Source organism: Eulemur rufifrons, chromosome 27, assembly GCF_041146395.1.
Source record: "Eulemur rufifrons isolate Redbay chromosome 27, OSU_ERuf_1, whole genome shotgun sequence".
NCBI lineage: Eukaryota > Metazoa > Chordata > Mammalia > Primates > Lemuridae > Eulemur > Eulemur rufifrons.
In genome coordinates this window covers 21961343-21982257 of record NC_091009.1, presented here as the reverse complement: position 1 = coordinate 21982257, position 20915 = coordinate 21961343, and the positions used below count along the sequence as shown (strand labels likewise).

The following is a 20915-nucleotide window of genomic DNA, read 5'->3' as shown; positions in this document are numbered from 1 at the left end:
ATAAAGTAAGAAAGCTTTTTAAAAGGAGAAAGACCCAGTCTGAAGTTGTGGGTCATACTGGATCATCTCTCTCTTCCATGAAGGGTGTCTTCTCCATTATTTCAGTGATGCTACCAAGGACTTTTCTGTCATAACTGGCCATCGTTTTGTTCCCCTCTGGTCTATAAGTAGACAGATGTGATACATCAGAGTTCACCCATTTCCATCCACAGGGTAACACAGGAGCTAACTGTATAGGAACTGCATGTCTAACAGAAACTGCTAAACCACTAACACCCAGGAACGAAGGAGGTTAAAGGAAAGTTGCCTCTTCAGACTTCAGTCCTCAGCGTGGGGTGGAAAGTCACCTTACAGTTTCTATGACAGCAGTCCCCACAGCCAGAGCTCAGCTGCTGATCGGCTGACGCTTGGATATTAGCGGATTCTCAAGAAAATAATGACCGAAAGGAAAAGTTTCTTTTCAAAAATTATATTACCATCTTCTTGTTTTTGATACAATTGAAGGCAGTTAAGCTCCCACCCAACAAACAGTAATGTATAAAATATAAAGTACCCACATACAACAATTCAGAGAAGATGAGAAATGGTCGGCTGATAAATTTAAACAGGACAGGTTGAAAGACAAATTTAGCCCAATATACATTTGTTGTTTCACGTTTGTTGTTACACAGATTTTAATTTACCTCTGTAACTGCTCTTGAATAAATTATACTATAATGTTTAAAGCTATCACACTTGAGGCTGTTGTGACAGTAACACATTCATTGCATCAAGCCACACAATATGACCACATTGTGCAGTGGAATAATTATGAGAAAATGTTCCACAAACCCCGAAATGTAGCCTTAAATAAAGGCGGGATAAAAGCTGCTATTTCTTCAAATAAAACTGTAATTATACAGGCATGAGCAGTTTGCAAACAGCTTTGGGAAATCTACCATCCTGCCACCAAAAATCACTAACTTTGCATTTTTAATGCAAGATATCTTGAAATGAAAAGGGAGCATTACTAAGGGGGATCATTTAAGTAAATCTAACTTTTTACTCCGAGAGGCTGACACCACCATAATCCAACAGAGAAGGGAATTTCACAGCCTGGTCTTACCTTGCACAGCTAAGCCGGCCAGCCGAATCACCTGTTCCAACGTGCACCGTAATCTCCCTTCAAGCACGTCTTTTTTGACTTGCAGGTAATACTGATATCTGTTCGTGGGAATAGAGGAACAAACAACCTTAAAAACACATACTTGGAATATATTCCAACCACATAGATGTCTCTAGACGCAAAACCTTGTGTACACAGCAGGATATGCAGGTGAGGTTGATAAAGGTCATCTCTATAAAAGATGGAAAGTGACCTCTCCCTGTGTTTATCTTTGTTTGATGTGGCAGGTGCCACATCCTGTTCATTCTGAGCTCGAAAGCATTCTCATCAAGTCCCTTATTTGCTGGCCAGCAGGACAAACTGCTGATAAGAACCAGTTCTTCATAACAGAGATCAAGAATGAAAATGCTCTCCTACACCTGGACCCCCACAACAATAGGACTGCCAAAGCTACACTCAATAGTGTGTGTAGCTGAAAAAATTCTAGAAACACATCTTTCAAACTCATAAGTTTGGTAGGGCAGATCATGGAGAGGTCAAATAATTTAGAATTCTGCTACATAACAAACAGGATAAAGCTATTCAGAGCCAGGCTTCACCTTACACATCTTTGACTCATAAAAATCTAATCGGATGGAACTTTTCAACCTGAAGTACATTCTCAAACCAGCCAAGTGCAGATGGACAGAATGCACCCAAACACAGCATCAAGTCTCAGACGAGACCGCCCTTCCCAGAAGCTAATCCACTGTATTGTTTCATTGCCGATACAACAGAATTTTCTTAGAATAGTAAGTAATTAGAATTACCTAAACATCCAGAAATTTCCTCACTCCAGACTTTCACTTCCTGGGACTCCACTTCCTTCAACCACACTCTTCCCACACAGTCACCACTACAACGGTCACCCTTTTCTAGCATTTATTCCTGACAAATGCTGACAACCCTTTTGTTCTCAGTAACTGTAACTCTCTACTCTAACGTAACTTTGACATCTCAGTCAGGGGAACACAGGTGACCCAAAGCCCAACTCTCCTGGAGAGAGACGGTCGGCGCCCAGAGCTAATCATCGCTGGCTCTTTCCATGATAGCACAGGCATTGTTACATTTCAATCCGACGCCTGTTGGAGGGAAAGAATTGGGCTCTCTGCACATTCTAGCAGAGACCCCTACTTCTCTCCTCTTGGGTCTACTGGACAGGATAAAGACACCATGTCACTCTTCAGTAAGAAAAATCCCATACTCAAATCAGAAGGGCAAACATTCGGAGTTGCTTAAAAATCCTTTTTGGTCAGACTTAATATAGAATAGAAAAATAACTCTTTTTCCTACTCCCATTCTATCATTCACATGAGAAATTCACAATCATTGTACAGTTTCCATTCTTCGATCAGTAATGTTACTTCCTGCTCACATCATTTGACTCAATGAATGCATATATATCACAAGTGTCTCCAGTGATTTTTAGAGATTAAGTCCCCGATATGCGCACAAACCTTTGTGCTCTGAGCTGGGGCCACTCGCCACTCTGAGTGCAGTGGACACTGCTCTATTCCAGCCTCAGACCCCGTGAGCCCTCTGACCGGCTGAGTCCCAACGAGCAGGAACACAGGCTACAGATAAGAGCTTGCAGTTAGTACTGAAACGTGAAATTACATGAACTATTTAAAAGTTCTGTGAACTATTTAAGAATTGCTTTGGCTGAGAACAAACATGCATCAGCGAAAGCACTATGCAGGATAAAGACTACTCAAGAAGATGTTTCTGGGAGATTACATTTTGTTTATATCCAACTTACAAAATTGGCCAAAAAAATGATTTAAAAAACTAACACTGTCAATGAAATCTCATGGAATTTCTAGATGTTCTGGCATGGAAATAAACTGGAAAGTGATGAGTTGGCTTCAAAAAAAAAAAAAAAAGAACTTGTGGTTAAAAGTCTTTTGCTGGTAGTGAAGTGGCACTTCTGCTGGGGCTGGATGTGCACAAGCTAACAAGGAGGAAACATTAGGTAGGGTCCTTCAAAAAACTCTGAGAAATCAAAGATACTCTGTGTGTGTGTGTGTGTGCGTGTGTGTGTGTTTATTTAGGAAGTTCTGGGTAATAATATATGAAGGTAGGAATAAGGGAAGTCATGACCTGCCTCTTCATTCTTCACAGGAGAGAATCAGAGAACATGAAAATGTTTTTGAAGCAACAATTTTATATGAATTTCACATCACAAGAGTAAATCAGAATATCCAAGACTAAAGAATTCTAAATGGCTACAGTAAAATATGCCGCACGAGTATCTTCCAGCTCCCTTTTTTCCCCAGCTCACTATAGTCAGGTACTGAGCTCAGGCGTATTTTCACGTTTCACTCAAGGTGCGTAGACGTTACAGAAGGGTGGTCCCATGCATTCCCGTGGTCTCAGTGCCTGCCATCCGCCTGCTTGTCTCCCATTCCAGGGGAATAGGAGCCGAGAGCACGTCTGCACATAAAGGTTACATAGTTTCATGCAGCAAACCAGGAGCTCCAATGAAAATGCCTTCCATTAGCACCTTTGCTTCAAAGGGTGAGCCCCGTCAATCACAAGCAAAGCTCAGGGTTTTGTGGCCTTCTTTAAAATAAAAAAATTGATGCATGTTTAAAAACTCATCTAATGATACACAGTTTACTTCCTGGGAGACAGCTCAGTAAAATCTGAAATAGGAGGGAAGATATGGGCGCTAGAAGATTGCCTCTCATACCATGCGGCACAAAACGTCTCCTCCCCATCTGCATCCTTTACCCTTCCTTCGAGGCTTTCCCTCAGCACCCTGTGCCATGGTCTTTCCTTGTCGCCAGCCTGGTTCCTAGCTTCCCTCGAACACCCCTCTTGTTCTCTGGGCCAGTTCTCAAGGAAATGGTACAAGATCCACACATTCATGCAGGTAACCTTCTCTTCAAGAGACGTTAGGAATTGCCTACGAGCTTTTTATGGAAGATCTTTTATGTTTATAAACTATTCAGTTCTTAGATAGGAGGAACCTAGGCAAGTAAGGGGGTCCTTAAGTTATCAAAACCTCTTTTAAGTGCCTAGAGTTCATTGTGAAAACAGATACATCTTTGAAGAGGAATCACTTGGAATCTGGAGACCATACTTTGAAAACTGGGGGAATAAGAGCAAAAGAGTGATGAAGAAAATTGTCGACTTCACCCTCTTGCCAGAAGGCCCCACTGTGCCTTTCTTCACTAAATTAAAGGATATCGGGAAAAAAAAAAAAAAAACCAAACAGAAAAGCCCTGAGACAATCCAAAAGCAGAATCTCAGGATAGGAAGGAAATATAAAGCTTATTAAAGAAACGGACAACAGGATTCTCAAAGCAAAACAAAAAAACCAGAAAACAAAATCTCAAGGTAGGAAAGGCTGGGTGAGGCTCACCCATTTCTACTCATTACACAACGTTTGAATCTCTCCTACATACCATTCATTCCTCCCCGTCTTGAGTGGTTCTGGCTTATTTGCCTCTGTACAAGCCAGGGAGACAGATGCATATTTGAACCCATAGCTATTAATATCATGCACTTCTTGTGAACATACATCAGCTAGATGCCAAGGGGCACCTTGGAGGGCACTAAAGCACATTCTCTGCCTTACAGGGATGCGTATCATCTCTGACTACTGTGGTCATGCTTCTCTAGCGCACTATCTAAGGCAGTGGTCCCCAACCTTTTTGGCACCAGGGATTGGTTTCATGGAAGACAATTCTTCCATGGATGGGGGGTGGGGAATGGTTTCAGACAAATTCTCATAAGGAGCGAGCAACCTAGATCCCTCACATGCACAGTTTACAGTAGGGTTCGTGCTCCTCTGAGAATCTAATGCCTCCACTGATCTGACAGGAGGCAGAGCTGACAGTGATGCCAGCAATGGGGAGCGGCTGTAAATACAGATGAAGCTTCGCTGGCCCTCGCTGCTCACCTCCTTCTGTGTGGCCCAGCTCCTAACTGGGCCTGATATTGGTCCACAGCCCAGAGGATTGGGAACCACAGATCTAAGGGTTCAACAATGTTTAAGAACCAAGGAGTAGAACATTCGAAAAGGTGTTATCCTGGCATTATTTGCCAGAGCTAGAGCCTTTTTACCCGTCAACTTGGAGGTGAACATGATCACCGAAGATTATCAACAGAAACCTTTGGGAACAGACCACCAAACAATTAATCCACAGGATCCAGCAAAACAGTAGTTCAAGTTTTTCTTAACCTGCTGCTTCCAACTTTAATCTTCAGATACCACTTGTATAATGTATGAGCAAGTTGTATTTACAGATCCATCCCATCCTAGGAAACAGTGAGTTCACAATCCACTAGCAAGGAATACCAGGACTGTTCCTGGTCATCCAGGTTGTGCGTAAGCTTGTGCTGGGATATAAACACAAGGAGCCAGAGGAAGCAGTGCTCTCTCCTGGAAACCGTCCAGACTACAAGAGAATCTGAACAGCAGCACTGAGGTGTTGCTACCACCACAAGAGACTGCAGCTATGACTACATGAGATCGCAGAAATGAGGATGATGTTCACACCACTTTGGACATTGGTTGGTCCACTTTGGCTAACTAGCACTTTTATAAAATATAATAATTCTAGCCAATTTGATGACTAAATTAGACAATATAGGAGCTGAAATTCTATTTCTAGAATGCTTGGTTTTTGCTTATTTTTTTTATTAGCGATTCAGTTACAACAGCCATAAAAATGTAACAGTGAATCCTATTTTGGAAACATGCAATTTCATGGAAGTATACTCCACCCTGTCACAGCTTTGGGTGGAGGGGAAAAGAAAAAAAAAAAAAAAAAAACCATTTCTTGTGCCAGGAAAGTAAGTATTTGCCAACTTTCCAATGAGATCCTCTTTGAAAACCCAAGCTCACAAGAAAAATTTTTAAATATTTTTCATATTCAAAGACCTGGAAATAGTCCATCTGACTATTGAGGCCCAGTGAACGGTTTTAGGTTAGGATTCTGCTCTCCCTTTAAGAATTAGTGAACATACCTATATGCTTGTTGAATTACAGGTAAAATTTTTACAATTTTTATTTTTGTTTTTAAAGGAAAGATTAATTTTTTGATTAAAGGCAGGTTTCCCTGTGTGAAATTGAAAAGGCTTCCTGATAATCCGTGCTATTAGACATTACAACTGAAAGTTGACAGATGCTATGAGCTTGTCTCTGGGGGCCTCATTTATTTGGAATGTTCCCATCCAATGGCAAGAAAATAAATGACTTTTCCAAGTCACTTCCTCCCCTAAGATTTTGAAAAGAAAGTTTTAGAAAATGCCACACAGGGTCAAATCAATAGAGCATTCAGTACTTCTGACAGAGGTATCAAAGAACTCTTTCAAAATTATACCCCATAACATTAACCTCAATGTTCACAGATGCATTGCTAAAGTCTTTAAGCCTCCTCTTCAATTCATGTATGAGGAATTTATCTAAGCAACTTCCGCAACTGTGTTTTACTGGCAGGTCTGTGCATTCTCCTCGGAGTGAGCAAGTCCATGTGGCATTCTGAAAAGTATGGCCTGTAGTATCACAGAACCACAAATAAGGCACAAGGAGCTCAGAGGCCGGGTGCATGTTGCTTTTAAAATATTTCTCCCAACCCTCCCCACAAGGGAAACCTTTGTTCCAAGTCCAGTTCAGCAGACACGTCCGGTTAAATGGCTAAAGCCTTAGGGTCTGATTTTGGTCATAATTCCACCCAAGGATGCAACAGCCTCAGCATAAATCACAGGATGGCGGTAGGAGGAGTGTAGACCCTTACTACTATCCCAATGACTGATGCTGGTAGAGCCCCCCTCCAATAGAGTCACACCTGCCTACCTCGTTACCCCTGTGCCTGGCTTTGAGGCCGGTGAAATGGGAGTGGAAATCATTGTTGCTCCCAAGCAGAAGTCTTCGGATCCACTGCCCAGTTCCCCATCTCTGTTTTTCCCTTTGCCCTGAGACCTGCAGTGTCCACGTAGGGTCTGTAGCTGAGTTAGCCTGAGCCCCAGACAACCCACAGTGGGTAAGTAAGGCGGGCAAGAGACGAGCCTTTGATTTTGAAAGGCACAGAAACTTGGGGGTCATAGATCATTGTAGCGCGGTTGAGCCTAAGCTACTTAATAAGGGAAGCATCTTTAAAAACCAAGTCCAACCCTTTCATTTTTTAGAGAAGGAAACTGTGTTGAGGTAGGAGTATGACTCGCCCAAGTTGACACTGCTTTTCAAAGGCAAGACCAGAACCAGACCAGAGCCTGGACAACCACAGAGGTGACGAGGGCAGGATCTGATTCCCAGCCATTCCCGCCAAGCCATCAATTTCATTGAAGTCTAAAAATAAAAGCAAAACAAACAAACAAAAAGATACCACTACATGGTGATTTTGATGAGCCCATGTTTCTAAGCAAGGGCTCAGATAACTCAGCTCTCCCCCAACCCCAATGAGATAGTCTCTGCCACAGCGCATGAGGCAAACACTGAAATGAGAAGCTTTTCTACCAACTCTTATTACAGGACACGTTTCGGACCATGGCCCATGGATTATCCAAGATCGGTTTTTCCTCCTAGCAGCAGCCTCTGGGATATTTCACTTTCCTTCCCCAGAAGTAGAAGGAAGGGAAAGAAGACTGAGCTATGCATTTTAACTACCTGTTAACAACTTTATAAGCAGCATGGAAGGAGTAAAGTAAAATCTGTAGATCGGGGTCTTTAACTGCGGGCTCCCACCCGGAAAGGGGCTTTGTCCTGCAGCAGGGAGAAACTGGACACTTAAGTGCATGTATTTCTAAATGCAGATTCTTTTTTTAAAAAAGAAAAATGCAGTTTATTATCAGTGTAACGCACAAGTCTTTACCGACCCTTTCACTGAGTAGTTTTCACATTACGGATGATAAAAAATCTTATCCAAACTGAATTTTGTTGCTACACTGGATGAAGCTGTATGAACAGTGCGTATCACCCATGCATCACCCTTTCTACCCCCACTGCCAAGGAAGTCTGGGACAGAAAGAAAAGGTTCTTCCACAGTTAAAAACAGGTTAGTGAAAGCACTCTGCACGCTCTAACTACCAACCTGAAGTATCACTATTATCATCACACGGCTCCTGACTGCCCTTTCCTCCTCTAGAGTTCAAGTTCAGTAAACCCATCTGCATGGTCAGTAGGGACATGACAATTTGGAGAGAAGGGCCATCCTTAAATTCCTCAGTCTTTGAAGTCTTTCAATAAAACTATTGGGGTGGCAGACCAGAGAGAAAAAGACTGATAGCTCTGTCACTGTTATTATTAAGAGCAGTGTAAGACTTACAATTCCCTTTCCTCGTAAGAAAACTTCCTTTGTGACTAGCAGTACCACAAGAACCTTGCCGGAACATACTGGAACCCAGTTCTCCCAGGACAGTGCAGTGTATACCAAAGTGCCAGGGAGCACTGCTTTCTTGATGTCATATTGCGCAAATAGGAAACAAATGTAAAAGTTTCTCTACTATAAAAGACAAAAGAGAAGGACTGAGAACAAGTTGTCCTAGAATTCTGGGGTACAGGAAAGCAAAAGAGAATATAATTTTAAATCTTAGATGGACAGAGATAGGGACAGGAGAGAAACAGCACATTCCACCCATTCCGAAGGGTGTTCACGGCTGTAAATCCAGATAATGGACAGGGTGGCCCACGCCGTTCTCCGTCTGCCAGGACCAGATAAACAGTATGTACACAGGCATGCAACCAGATAAACCTGAATGCCTCCTTCCTTCTGTCCCTCTATCCTCAAAACCCTCGAGAAGAATGTCAGTTTATGACTACCGAAGTATAATAAGGTGTTTGGTACCTGACCCAGGCACTATCTAAAAGCTTTTACACTTAATGAGTGAGTTGACAGTCAATTAAAACTCTGCACTTTCTAACAGACTACAAAGTGGATGCTTCTGCAACTATGCAAAATTGAAATGACCCCAAAGAAAAAAAACAAACAAAAGGCAAAAGCTAAAGCTAAAACTCTGACAAAGATAACCTTAAAAGGGAAGGTTTTTCTTCTAGCCTTTTTCACACTACAAGCTAACACATGTACATGCATGAACGTAGAAATACATGCATATACACAAAGACATACACACAAGATCTTCTTGGCAAAAGTTCAAGTCTAGATGTTTTCAGCATTCACTGATCAATAAATACCCTGTTTTGCCAGAAACACCTAACTTCTTACTGAGACTCCTCAAGTTTCAATGAGTCAAAGGATTGCAATTCTTTCCCAAAAAGGACAATGTTTGTTTAAATGCACACAAACACATACAGGCCTTAACTACTGGTGAAAAAAGGCCAATGATAGCAAAGTATTGCAAAAGAGAAAGGCATGCCACAACCTGATCCTTGCTTTCTGCTCTTGAACTCTTGCATTAATTATAACAAATTACAGGGAATCCAAGTACTGTTTATAAGTACAATAAATTCCCTAATAATAGCCTATAATTTAATCAGAGGTTCTGCTTAAAAAAGAAAAACTCATTTTCTGCAATACATCACAGAGGGAGAGAGAATACTCTGACACTGCTTCTTTCTGTCCCATTTTATGCCATCAGGTACAGATTCCTTCACAGCAATCATGTCTACAGAACCTAAAAGAGCCAGACAGGGCTACTTGCTGTGGGCTGTGATGCCCTGAACTGGGAAAACATTGACAACAGAAGTAGAAATACTTAGCCTCAAAAGAAAATACTGCGCTAAAGTGTTTGATGTTAAAATAAAATGTGAGTCTATTTTGATCAGTCTTAAAAATCTCCAATGACTTGGAAAACAGTTTTGCAGTTCCCCAAAAAGTTAAACATAGAATTACCACGTGACCCAGCAATTCCACTCCTAGGTATACACCCAAGGAAACTGAAAACACGTGTCCACACAAAAGCTCGCACGTGAATACCAGCATTATTCACAAAAGCCAAAAAGTGGAATCAACCCCAACTTCCATCAACTGATGAACAAAATGCGGTCTATCCATACAATGGAATATTATTTACTCACAAAAAGGAATGAAGTATGGCGCATGCTACAACATGGGCGAACTTTGAGACACTGTGCTAAGTGAAAGATGCCAGACACAAACGGCCACATCTTGTATGATTCCACTTATTAATATATGAAATGTCTAGAATAAGCAAATCCATAGAGAAAGAAAATAGATTAGCGGTTGCCAGAGGTTGGGGGAAGGGGAGGACAGGGAGTGATTGCTAATGTTTGGAAATCAGATAGTGGCAATAGTTGTACAACACTGTTAATATACTAAAAACCACTGAATCGGATACCTGAAGTTGGTTAAAATTGTGAATTTATGTTATATGAATTTTATCTCAAAAAACAGAATAAAACACCCAATGATCCTAATAAGGAAAATGTCCAAACTCCTGATACAGCACATCAGGGTCTTCATAATCTGGTCAAAACCACTCATTTTCTAACTTCACGTCTCACCACACACCCTGTACTTGAGCTACAGTAAGTTTCCAGAGCTTCCCGATAGCTGCCGTGTGCTCTCCTGCCTCCTTGCCTATCCTCCTCCATCAGTGACCTACCCACCCATCAAGGCTCAACTGAAACCGATCTCTTCTGCTAAAGCTTCCCAAGCCCTCTCAACAAGGTGGACGACCCTTTTCGTAGCACCCCCAATGCTCCCTCCCAGGTCCCTCCTGCATGGGCACCTGCATCTCCCCCACTCCACTGAGACCTCCTCACAGACCATGTAACGCACCAGCACCTGGCGCTAAATATATAAAGTTTTCTGAGTAGATGAAACACTAACAGAGAGAAAAAGACAGAAGAAATGAGGGAGGCTGATTAATCACCCTATAAGTGAGTGAGCTTATCAGATGTTATTTCCATGGTGTGAAAGAGCACCAAAAAGTTTCAGAAACCTAACCCATCACATAGTAAGCAGGAAGTCTTAAGATACTTGTCTTTATGCAAAGGGCAAAAATACTCCTTCAGTGTGGACTATTTGTTTACTTGTAAATGATGTAACCAGCTCTCTGAACTCCCAAGCAGCAAAGAAGACACTCAGGGATGAACCACAGCAGGGACCAAGAGCATTCAATAAATCCTCATGGGGGGCAAAAGGAGCCCAAATCAGGGAGCAACGAGGCTCCGTGCCGATGAGCCAGCCAAAACAACTTCTCTACATTGCAGCTGTCAAACGTGGAGCCATAGGCCTCTTACACTAGTAATAAATATGTCTTGACTCATCGGCCCAAAATACACATCTGCCTGCCCTGAAAATCATGTGTTCATACTATTACCTACAATTCCACTGTGGGAAAAGGAGCTTAAATTACATCTGGAAGCTGGGTGAGTCAACTGCCCAAAGATTTGTCTTCCTGGTAAAGAGCCAGGTTCCTGGCCAAGAAGTCTGCATAATATTCCTGAAATTTTGGTGAGCTAGCAGATGGAAGAGCAATACTGTTGTCAGCAGTATGCCTGAAGGATAAAAATACATAAAAATCAACGAATATGCAGCAAGAGGATCGTCTCTGCAGGTGGGCGCGAGTTCTTCCTTAGACTCCCTAATTAAAGGTAGCTCCTACCTTTTCACAAGCGAGCAACTGCTAAAAGATGTCAATTCTCTGTGGATGAAGTAATGTCCCAGAAATGAGTAGGAAATACTGACTGGAGGCTTAATAAAATGTCTGATAAACGAATGAGGCAATGGAAGTAGTTAATTCATTATATGTCCCTAGAGACTATGATAAAAACAGAAAAATACAGGAATTCCCAGCCCATATGAAGTCATATGGCTAGGCACACTGCTGGTGACCACAGGACTCAGTATGGATGAAGGTGAATGAGAAGACCACGGAGTACCTGGATTCTATCTTCTTCAACCCAGTTCCCTGCCATGAGAGCAGGACAAGCATGAGGATGAGGCCTCCTTCAGCTCTTATAAATGGAATGTGCTGGTCTACCAACTCTCACACAGCTGGCTGGACCACCTCTCTTTGTTCTACGCAGATGATCCTAGACTAGGAGTTGCACAAAAAGCATTATGATTATTCCCTGACTCAGGGAAACCCAGTAGGTAAAAAGAATGTTTTGGAAGTTAGCCAGCCAAACAGTTGGCGTAAAACAGTACGCAGCAGCAAAACAAAAAACCAAAATCACCTAAACTGCAGGTATTACATAATATAAAGCCTTCCTCCATCACTGAATTGGAACCATTCATTACACCATGTGTGTTCATTACATTTTTTAACTCTAACATGGTATTCATCAGGTAATTTGTTTAATTTGTGTATCCATTTTTGCCTCCTCAGCTATTTTATAAGCTTACTTCATTTATCTTTGTATTTCCCCAAAAATCTAGCACACAGGTCTCTACTGTACATTGACATTAGAGCAGGACATCATTACAGTCACATATCATGTGGCCTTATTTAAAAAACAGTCGATTACAAACTGGCGGAAAGAAACTTCGAGTAGTTCCTGGAGTGCTCTGAAAGAATTAATAAAAGCACACTACATGTCTACCAAGTGCTACAGAAGACTTGTCTCTACCATTGGAATTGTAATTAATTTCTCTAGATATTAAGAAATCAGAGCATTCAAATAGTTACATTAACAAAGACAGTACTTTACATTTGTGGAGTTGTTTTCCAAGAGTTTTCATGTGTAATATTTCCTATCGTTTCATATTCAAAGCCACCCTGCAAGACAGCCACTATGCTTCCCATTCACCTGGGAGGAAATGGAAGCTCAGTGGGGCGGGGGGTGACTTCTTAGTCTTCTGATTTTATAGTCAAGTACTCTTTCATTACAACATTGTGCCTGTGGTGTAATGTGGAATAGTCTGTGGTTTCTATGAGTCTGGAGCATAAAGTCTCAAGAAAAAAAAAGAGGCGGGTGGGGGAAGGAAGGAAGGAAGGAAGAAAGCAAGAGAAAAAAAACTAAAGAAGATTATAAACACATCCCGACATGAATCCGCTGACCATTTGCTGAATGTTTAATGCTGGAAATGAATCATTTTCTCTTGCAGAATCTTCAAAAGCGGCTGAAGATATCAAATGTGGCAACAACTGCCAAAGATAAAATACCAAACCGGCAAACATCTCACTGCCCAAGAATCTACTATCTTCCTATGCACTGATTTCTGCCAAAATTGTGCTTCATTATTTTCAAGCATGGAAATGTCTCTCTACAATTCTTTCTTTCAAATCCCTTTCGAGCCTCTAGGATGAAAGGAGGAGATACTTCACTTGTTAAACACACAATTTTAAAATAATTTTGGATGTCTCTTCTTCTTTTAGAGTTTTAGTTTTCTAACTGCCTTGGTTTCTGCAAGACCATCTTTTATAAACCTTGATATATAGTAAACTTTAAAGCAGAAACTGTAATTTCCTAGAGAAAAAAAATGACCCAAAGTTAAGGGAATACATACACTACACACAGATAGAAGGAAACCGTTTATTTAGGACCCAGGGACAGGGATGGGGGATTGTCAAGCAGAGACCTATAATTCCCAATCAGAGAAATTTCCTCATTTCTTCCATTCCCTGGAGGTGGGCTGCATTGCTCATCGCTGGCCCTCTTCTTTTCACCTGCCCATCTCCCACTAACTGGAACTCTGACCTCCTTTTGAATTTTTCCCTCTGTATATTTTGTCCCGTGATAGAGCTTAATCATCTTCAGCCTTTAGAAGTAATTTTTGACAGATGTGTCTATTAAATAATAAAGTGTAATATTTAATATCTCTCTTACCATTGGATGTCTGGGTCCCCTCCCTGCTTTTGGCTTGCTTTCTGTTTACTGATTTGCTGCTTCCATCATTTTCAAGGATTCCTTCTTGAGTCCTTGAAAAATTGTGCCCATCGTTGATTTTGCGCACATTTGCCTCTTGAAGCTTATCAGAGGGCACCTCCATCCCCAAACCAGTGTCCTTTTCTCACTTCTAGACTACATTAGACAAGGACAGTCCACTCCGCACAACCCTCTCCCTCCTTGGCTTTTGGTGACCTTCAACTTATCTCATCCATTCTGTTCATCCCATGACCCCCAGGAAGATGCCTACAATTTTTCTACTAAATAAGACCACACCATCTGTCCTCTAAATTCGGAAGCCTGAACCAGATGTTTCAAGCTTTGCAACTCTTTCCTTCCCAGTTCCCCCAAATCCATCCTGAAAGTCTCCAACATCCATCTCCTAACACAAAACACCAGCAGCTACAGCTGAAAGGGCATCAGGATAGGGTTGCCTTCCATTCAGCCAAACTTAAATAAGTGAGAATCACCTGTGGCACTAAATAAAACCATGTTGATTCGGGAAGTTAGGAGTGGCCTATAAGAACTTACATTTTTTTTAAATGCCACAGGCAACTCTGACGCATGCCGTCCAAGGACCACACTCAAAGAACCAACAGGCCCCCAATTACTTAGTTTTATTTTTTAATAATTTTCACTCCACCAAGAGTCCATCATCTCCTTAAATAATCTTTCATTGGAATCTGGTTCCCCCCCCTCCCCCAGGATACACCCTCTTCAAGTTACAAGTACTGGGAGACCAGCCTTGGGTCAGCCTGGCCCACCCTGTGGCAGTCCACCTGGCTTCACCGTCCTGAACAGCTGCTCCGGCCATCTGGGAAGCTGAGAGCCAGGCCCACCTTACCCTGTTTCCTCGCCCAAGCTTGAGAACCTGAGCCTCCCCACGCTCCGCACAGGACACACGACCAGCCTGGGCCCTCTGCAGTGCATCTGGCCCCTCCCACGGGACTGGGCTGAGGGCAGAAAACCTCCTTGAGAAATGTGTGTTCATCATAACAACACAAAATCTTTGCTTAAATTATTTCTTGCAACTCCAACTTTTGAGAATTGCCTGGGAGAATAAGGGACACATTTGAAGTATCTTCACTGCTATCAAATCTTTTGTCTTTGGGGAATAATTCTGATTTCTGGAATGCATGAGTCAGTACCAAATTTATACTCTACAGAGTTTCTACTACAACAAAGTTTATAGTGATTTGGTTTTCACTAATCATCAATAATGCACTACGCCCCATGGTGGCACTGTAATGTCTCAACGTGGCTAGGCTGAACCACATTTCCCAGAATGTTCTTCCCGTATGTTTCTGGTTAGTGGGGGCCACAGAGTCTACTGCCAGGTGATTGACACCTGCAAGGCTTCCTGAGAGATGCAGCAGTTTTTCACTACCTTCTAGTATATAATCTTTATTTTAAAAATAAACATTTGAGTACCTACTGTGTGCAGAGCACAGTGATAGGTGCTTTCTAGACTAATTCTTACAATAGCTATGTTAGTATCATCTCCTGACCGATTCTAAACAATGGACACCGAATTTTGGGAGGGTCACAGAGCCCGACCAAGAAATAAATACCTAAGAGTGAGGTCTTCAAGTCTATTCTCTCCTTCTACTACAACAGAATTTTGTTTCTGTAACTATTTTTAATTTTCCAACCATTATTTTCCTTGAAGATTAAACCAAAATACTAGTTCTCTGCTCATTCAGCAATTATTCAACATATACAAAAAATTCTAGCAGAGACATAACTTGCATTCAAATTTTCCATCAGTATCCTCACCAACACCCATCTTTTCACAGTTGGTCGTATTTATTTTCAGGATCCACGTTACTGGCCTTTTCAAGTTTTCCTTAGAGCTACGGGTTTCTCACTTTTATCATCATAAACATCTTTTCTATCTTCTTTAAAACACTTATGCTGGCCAAAAACATTTGCTTCCAGCATTGCTTCATCTCCATGGTTGTCTATTAAAGTATCGTGTGTCTGACGTGCACTTCAGTTAAACTTACGTCAAATTCGCTGGGCTTTGTTCTGAATAACGGTAACTCATTTTGATGCTGGCAGCAAACATCAGGCCAACCGTCTACTCACTCTCGCCAGCTGCAAGCACAAGATTGACGGGCTGACCTCGAAAGAGAGTTCGGTGGCTGTAAACCGACACATGTTGCAACACGTCCCACTATGATCACTCCTCCTCTGCTTTTTACAAACTATACCAAAAAGCAGTATCCTTACTTCAGAGTCACACCTGGAAACCTGACACTGGCTGACACCTTCCTACTGTTTATTTCCAATGTCTCAATTTTCCACCTTTCTAAAGGATTGAGTGTCATCTGAAAGCTTGGCACTTTCACTATGTGCCCAGGGCTGGAGATCACTGATAAAAATGTTAAATAAAACCCATCGTAGTTCCAATCTCTACATAATGCTCACTATTTAAAGGACTCCATTCAAAGAAGTGCCTGTTTGCCTCTACCCTTTGTTTCCTCTGTCTAAATTACTTCCTCTTCCCTTTTTGACCAAACTCATCCCCTCCAACTCCACAGTGTGTCTTGGCCGCTGCAGCTAGCGGGGTAGGGGAGGAGAGGATTGGCAAAGGCTTTTTCAAAGTTTAAATAAATCCCATCTAAGGGCTTCCCAATGTCAGCATGCTTGGTTCAGCTAAAACCATCCCAGGACCAGCCTAAGAGCCAGGCTTCCGTCACTACATAGCTGTGTGACTGTGAGCAAAGTCTCTTTCTCTCTCTGGTTCTCAGTTTCTTCATCTGGAAAATAAAACAACTGGCCTCCATCATCTGTGGGCTTTCATATTTAGCTATAAGACTCTTATGATTCTGGTAAAACTACATCTGTCTTGATAGAAGGCAAATTGTTCTTTCCCTAACAGGCTATGTTGGTTTAAGATCTGGACGATCACTTGGTACCCTTCCTATGCGTGAACCTTTTATGGGTAATCAGAGATGAGACAGATATTGTAAGCAATAAAGAGAGGAAATCTGAACATCGTGGGCAGCGTAGCCCGGTCTCTGCAACAGGAAGTATGGGGACATACAACCTAGCACCCTGGAGGGATCCTTACAGAGAAACCAAGTTTTCAAATGAGCATTTAAGGGAAGTTGTATTCTCACACTCTGCTCAAACACCTACAGTCTCTCTTGCAGGGGGCTGAAGAGTTAAGGCAGTTGGACATTGAATGGCAAAAATACCAACTGGGCGGATGAGGAGGTATGGGCTGACCCAAGTATTGAGAAGCACTTCAAGTGATATGCAAAGTGCTGGTGTCGGCAGTCCGGGACCTAATGCCTGCAGGGCCAGACAGGTCACATGCAGGTACGGATGTTGCTGACTCTTAACACCCAGGGGAACTGGGCCCAGCTAGACAGCTATGGCTCTCTGTAAGGCATCCCAATTCAATTCTTTCAAAAATGACCCTGGTGAAACAAAGTCCACCCCTCCAGATCAGAATCAGCCTTCACAGTACCAGCTTACAATCTCTGATCTTACTGGTACTTCAACACCTGGATTTCTTTGCTGGCACTTCAGTAGAAACTAAATTCCCTGTTGTGCTGGCAAAGCTGGTGAAGGGAGGCGTAGACGGATTAATTTCTCTGGCAAGGTAACGTAAAATACGCAATTTAGGTGACAACCAAAATCTCCACTTGTTTGGAATAAAACTTCTGGTTAGTTAAAAAGCAAACATTCCTTTTTCGGGAACTGACAATGGTGCCCAATTCATAGTGTTCTACTGAGGACTGAAAAAGATAATCATTTAAGGTACTTAGCACAGCACCTTGCACAAAAACAGCAGCCACTACCATTATTACTACTGTTGCACTGCATGCAGCGGTGGAATATGCAAGCCATTCCTGCACAGAACGTCACAGAACTATAATATCCTCGCTCTTTCTAGATCCTGCCACCGCTCAGACACCAGGAGTCTCTTTAACGTGTGGATACAGGACATCCTTCACGTCCCTCCTCCCTCCCCACCCACTCCATTCCAGTTTGATGTCCTCACACCGATATTCCAGGAAAAAGGTAGAGCAAACAATTGTAAAACATCTACTCCTTGTGTCTCCCTCCACCCCAAGATTTTTTCAAAATCCGTTTTTGAAATTAACACACCATTCCCAATCTCATCCATTATAATGATACCCCTACAAATCTTGCAAATCCTTTATAAGGAAGTGGATGTCTTTTAAAAATTCATAAAGCATAGCCTGCATGCTCTGACATGACAAAACACCTCTTCTCAAAGCTTCTGTTTGTTTTTCCCCTTTCTCCACCCCTTCGTGAAAGGTAAACACTGCAGTGTGGCATCATCATATTCTACTCAGCTTTTGGAAAAACAGAATATTTTAACATTGTAATCCATGCTTTATTACAAACCTTTATTTTTCACAGGTTGCTCAATCTGTCTCAGTTGTGCAGTGTAACACAATAGAGAATAATCTGGAATCAATGAATGAGTGAATGAACAAATGAATGAATGTATCTTTGAAAAATCAAGGAATTCACGAAGGATGAAATCAATTCTCTGCTTAAGAAATTAAGCTATTTTCAAAACAGCTCCACAGAAGCATTATTTTTGTTTGCTTTTAAGATGTTCCAAACAGACCCTCAAATACTAATAAACACATGTTAACTATATATGATAAAACCTGTAATAATAAAATTATCACTTTAAAGACAAGGGTTCTTTAAGGAATACCATACAGATTGAATATCCCTCATCCAAAATGCTAGGAACCAGAAGTGTTTTGGATTTCAGATTTTGGAATATTTACATTATATACTTAGCCTGTAGAGCGTCCCTCATCCAAAAGTCAGAAACCCAAAATGCTGATTCTTTAAGCATCACATCAGCACTCGAAAAGTTTTGGAGTTGGGAGCATTTCAGATTTTGAATTAAGGATGTTCAACCTGTACTTGTTTTCTGCAAATTGTGCTTTACTAATGGTTAAATCATACGTATAAGTGTATCTTGCTTTATAGAGAATCCTAGTCAAACGTTTCAAATGCATTAAAGAACACTAAATTACATGAAGACTCCTTTTGAAATACGAATGATGCCTGATTTATTTCCTTTAGAAATTCTGATTTTTCTCTTCATTATAGGGTACTTACAATGAATAATAAATCATGCCAAGTGATATTACTAAAGAATTACACCGATTTATTATTTGCTTTCTGTCCCCCAAAGGGAATGAATATCAGAGAAACACCTAGATTATGTTTACAGTTAGGTTAACTTCATTTTGTAGTGGCAATGAGTTGCTTCAATAGCTAACTACCTACCTGGGTATCTTGCAAACCCTATGTTTTTCTTAAGAGTGGCGGGGGGAAAAAAAAAACCAAGAAGCAACTCCACACATTCGGAAGACTTGTATAATGAAATAGGCACCTACAGTGTACTTTGGGTTTAATTAAGGAAAGTATAAACTTTCCTAAGAAAGAGTCATCTTTTTCACAGTAAAACATGAGGACATCTTAGTTAAGAATCAAGAAAAGCCAATCAATCAAGCTTCCCTAAAGGAAGCTAAACTGGCTTTATACCATCTCCCTCATCTCTGCAAGGATTTTCCAGGGACTCAGGTCCAGGAGCAGAAATAGTTACCAGGGCTACATTTCTATTTTCATATTTGCCTAGATGGTACAAATTTCATTTTTGTTCCCCAGAGGAATTTTTAAATTTACTTTTCTCTTCAATCACACCCATCACTGCAGACTCAGATCCACCCATACCCAAGAGCAAATCACAAGGTAACAACAAAACAAGCAGAAGTGGATGAACACAGACAGATGTATGAGGAACAGGCAGCAGTCCTGGCTATTTAATTTGCAGAATCCAGCGCAAAGTGAAAATGCAGGGTCTGTTGTTCAAAAATTAAGGATTTCAAGATGGCGACGGCAGTAAACCAAGTGTGGGGCCCTTCTGTGCACCAGGCCCTGCGCAACTGCACAGGTCCCAGACTCATGAAGCTGGCCCTGGTCCTGGGAGACATTTGCCCTGGCTTTCACCAAAGCAGTGACAAAACTTCTCCAGGAAGTAAATAAGGTCAACAATGTAAGCTTTAAGGACAAATCCAAATAAATCTCCAGTAAATTAAATACATGGAAATGAAATAAAAGCTGCTTGGAGACAGAGCTCTTTGGTGGGGATGGAGGGTGAAGGAGTTGAGAACTATTCATTATTAAACTCCTACTGACCAGCAAAATGTCAAGGAACAGGTACTTAATAAAGGTTGAAATGCAAAACAATGCAAATGACAACATTTTAATCAACTAGTCTCCTTTTGGGAAAGCAATTCTTCCCTCCGAGGTTGCTCTGTTTGTTATAGACAACCATCTTCCTCTCTCATCTCATTGTACATTATAATAACCGCACAGAATATTTGAGATTAGATTCCAGTATCAACTGCATCTTAAAATATCTAAACTATCTGGTAGAAACAACTCCATTGTCAATAATCTACATAAAGAGAACAAGTTCCCATTCACCAGCTAGAGCTGGCCAGGAGAAGGATTTGGCATTCTCAGCAAATTGTATTATCCACACGGAATTCATGCTGAATCTTAAGTCTGACTTGAAGGGAGTCCCTATTTCCCAGCCCAGGGGTAAACTTTAAATATCCATTAAAATGACATTTCCAAATACTAAAAGAACTGAAAGAACCGGAGGAACAAAATAAAGGGTGTTGTAAAAGGAAGTGGAAATATTACCATAATTACAGCTTTTAAAAGAGACACTTTAAACACTGGTTGAACACTAACTTGTTGACAATAGCACACAAGGCAGATTGTAAGCGTCTAAACAGCGTTGGCATTTACAAGAAAGAAAAGGTGAAGAAAGCTTCTTGTAAGGTCATTGGAACTACTTCCTGAAACCTAGTTTTAAAAACATACACCCACAAACAAAACACCATCTTCACCGTTACAGGGATACAGATCTTCACCTAATCTGGGGTAGCCATCAATATACCATGGTCCCAAAAGTATAACTGGAAAAAA

At 41.4% G+C, this 20915-nt stretch overlaps 1 protein-coding gene across 1 annotated transcript in view; it reads right to left on the bottom strand.

Annotated features, from left to right (window-relative positions):
- PTPN14 (protein tyrosine phosphatase non-receptor type 14) overlaps positions 1–20915 on the bottom strand; it is a 138929-nt gene that overhangs the window by 46958 nt on the left and 71056 nt on the right. The window contains exon 4 of the mRNA XM_069459297.1: positions 1106–1203. Within this exon, the coding sequence (XP_069315398.1) occupies positions 1106–1203 (98 nt within the window). The remainder of the gene's footprint in view (positions 1–1105; positions 1204–20915) is intronic.